Source organism: Aphis gossypii, chromosome X, assembly GCF_020184175.1.
Source record: "Aphis gossypii isolate Hap1 chromosome X, ASM2018417v2, whole genome shotgun sequence".
Classification (NCBI taxonomy): Eukaryota; Metazoa; Arthropoda; class Insecta; order Hemiptera; family Aphididae; genus Aphis; species Aphis gossypii.
Genome location: NC_065533.1, coordinates 64,681,137 through 64,683,993, shown reverse-complemented (window position 1 = coordinate 64,683,993; position 2,857 = coordinate 64,681,137). Strand labels below are relative to the sequence as shown.

General features: G+C 29.1%; 1 protein-coding gene across 1 annotated transcript; it reads right to left on the bottom strand.

Annotated features, from left to right (window-relative positions):
- Positions 1-775: 775 nt before the first annotated feature.
- LOC126551917 (uncharacterized) lies at positions 776-2,421 on the bottom strand. The gene has a single exon (XM_050206310.1). The coding sequence runs from the start codon at positions 2,156-2,158 to the stop codon at positions 1,088-1,090; it is 1,071 nt and encodes a 356-aa protein (XP_050062267.1). The 5' UTR covers positions 2,159-2,421; the 3' UTR covers positions 776-1,087.
- Positions 2,422-2,857: the final 436 nt, after the last annotated feature.

Genomic DNA, 2,857 nt, shown 5'->3' with positions numbered 1-2,857 from the left:
GTGTGTGTGTGTGTGTGTGTGTGTATGATATTAATATATTATTAGGTATTAAATAATAGAATGAAAGTAGTATGCTATCAACACTATCATCTTCTTTAAAACTGGTAAAAATGCAGAATTGAAAAAAAAAAAATGATACTGAACCAAAAGTTAAAAAGTCTTAGGCAGGAAAGGTAATAATTTGTATTGTATTACACATTCATCTTTAGTATAAATATATATGAATGTATAGCAGCAAACAGAACCAATAGAGACGTACAATGATGCCTTAGCTAGTGTAATTTCGAAAGGAAATATTGAAGATAACGTTTCAAACTTAATAACATTACCAAACGGAAGGAAATTACACGTATACGATTCGGTGTCCAGTAGCGCCAAAATGCGATGACTACTACGTCATCCAACATTATAAAACTAGTGCTATTTAGGACATTCCGTCACTTGAAAGGTAAAAACCATAATAAAAAAAAACCAATGATTAAATGATGAACTATAGTTAAACAACAGCGATAAAATCATTTATTGATCATCGGATTATTTTTTTAATTTGACCGTTACCTATTATTATACATCACAAATAAATTATTAAATTCTAATTAAAATAATGAGATCGAGGATTTTATCGTTGATATTTAACTATAACATGATTAAATAATAAAACATATTACGAATATTATTAAATAATGATTTTTTATAATAGATGGAAACATTCTGAAGCTAGCGTGAAGTTGTATAGGTACTTAAATACCTGTCCTGCTGATAATGAAATCTCGGTATTCGTTTAGTATGTGACCTACCGGTCGCGTGACCTACCGTATTGGGTGAACGTTTTGTATGCGTGACCTACCGGTCCGGTAATTAGTTTAAAAACATACAAATTAAAAATTATATAACTAGACGTTATTTTATTATTACAGATAACGGATTATATTCAATATCAGTCAAAATATATTAATATTACAAATTACGGATTATATTTAATATCAGTCAAAATTAATTTAAAAATAGTTAAAATTAAAAATTATATAATTAGGTTATTTCACTATTACAGAATATCAGTATAAAAAAAAAAATGCATAAAATTAAATTATGTTTGGCAATACACTTTTTGTACATCGCTTAAAAATTTTAAAAAAATTGTATCTTGCCTGTTGATAGATCGATACCATGCCTCAATTAAATGACGTGGCAACATTTCAGCTGATGTTCCATGCATTTTTCGAAGGATTTTAGTTTTTAATACTCCCCATGAACATTCAATTGCTTGTGTGTGAGCTCCAGTAGTTGGATCAACAAAATTTTTTGAATGGTTTACTGTTCTATGATCATAGCCTATATTTTTTAAACAAGAATATGCTCTCCATTCATCTGACATTATAATAGAACCAGGTAATATTTCTTTTTCGATAATCGGAATTAAAGTTTCTCTATCACGTTTTTCTACAACAAAAAATCTTCGTTCCAAATTATCTCCGATTTTACTACATAATCCGAATACCCAGGGTCCTTCTAGTCGACGACCATAATTTCTGTTTGATGTAGGTGAATTAGCTAGGTTTATTTGATTTTCTTGATCACTGTCAGAATGGAAGTCTGCTGAGTTATCTTGTACTTGTTCATGACGCAGATCACCTAGCAGCAGTCTTCCTCGGTTATACTTTCTTCTTCCTCTCAATAACGATTCATCAATTTGCACCACTATATTTTGTCCTCCCATCTTTTCACGTTTTTCAAATAATGAACAACACACGTCTCTACATAAATTAAACCAGTCAACAATGGTTGCATTTGAACGGCCCGTCAAATCAGAAACAGTTTTTATGGGTAAATCTTGTGACCAATAATAAATAAGTTCTAGTATTTGGCCCAAACTGAGATTAGAATTGCATCGTGCATTAAGATCAGTGTATGTAAAAAATCCATTTGTTGATCGAATTGATTTATATGTCTGACATCCTTTTGTGATACATCGTATAGTGCTGATCTCTCGAATTTCACCCGTAGTCAATCTTTTTTTCCTCATGTACATCTTTGTTTCACCATGACATTTATGGCATAAATTAGTTTCGTTATTTTGTGGTAATAGTTTATTCTTTTGTAAAAATTCTAATACTGTTTTTTCAGAAGAAATAATCGCATACAATTCGACTGCCAACATTTTAAAGTTTTAAACACGCGATATCGGATTGACGACAGAACAGGTACTGACAATATTGTCGATAATGTTAGAATGACAAAATATCTATTGGTAAAAACCAGTAAATATAATATAATATAACTATAAAGATAAGCAAGCATAGATTGTCTATACCTATAATATAGATAATCGTCTAGGTAGGTCACACACTAAACCCAGTAATACAGGTAGGTCACATACTAAATTCGATTTTCATCCGGTAGGTCACATACTAAACGAATACCGAAATCTCGAATAAAATAAACAAACTTATTCGTTCAATTTTGAATCGACGTTTATCAGACCCAAAACGAAAGATTGTAAGAAACAGCAAAAAATAAAATGCAAATATATTATAATGTGAACACTATTTAATGATATTATAAATTATTAAAATTGATAAAATTAATTAATCTTATTTTTTTACTATAATATTGAAATCAATTCTTAGAGTAATTTTAATTATAATGGTATAAAGTTCAATACAAATTTTATTTAAAACGTCATTAAATCATAGAATATCATATCTGATACTGAATTATTGTAGAATTGAAGTATTTCATATATAAAACAAGAATCATCGTTCTGTATACAACACATGCTAAAGTCAAAATTTTGAATATACTGATTAGTAAAATCATTTCGCTGACAAGATGATGGTAGATTATTGATGTCTGATCT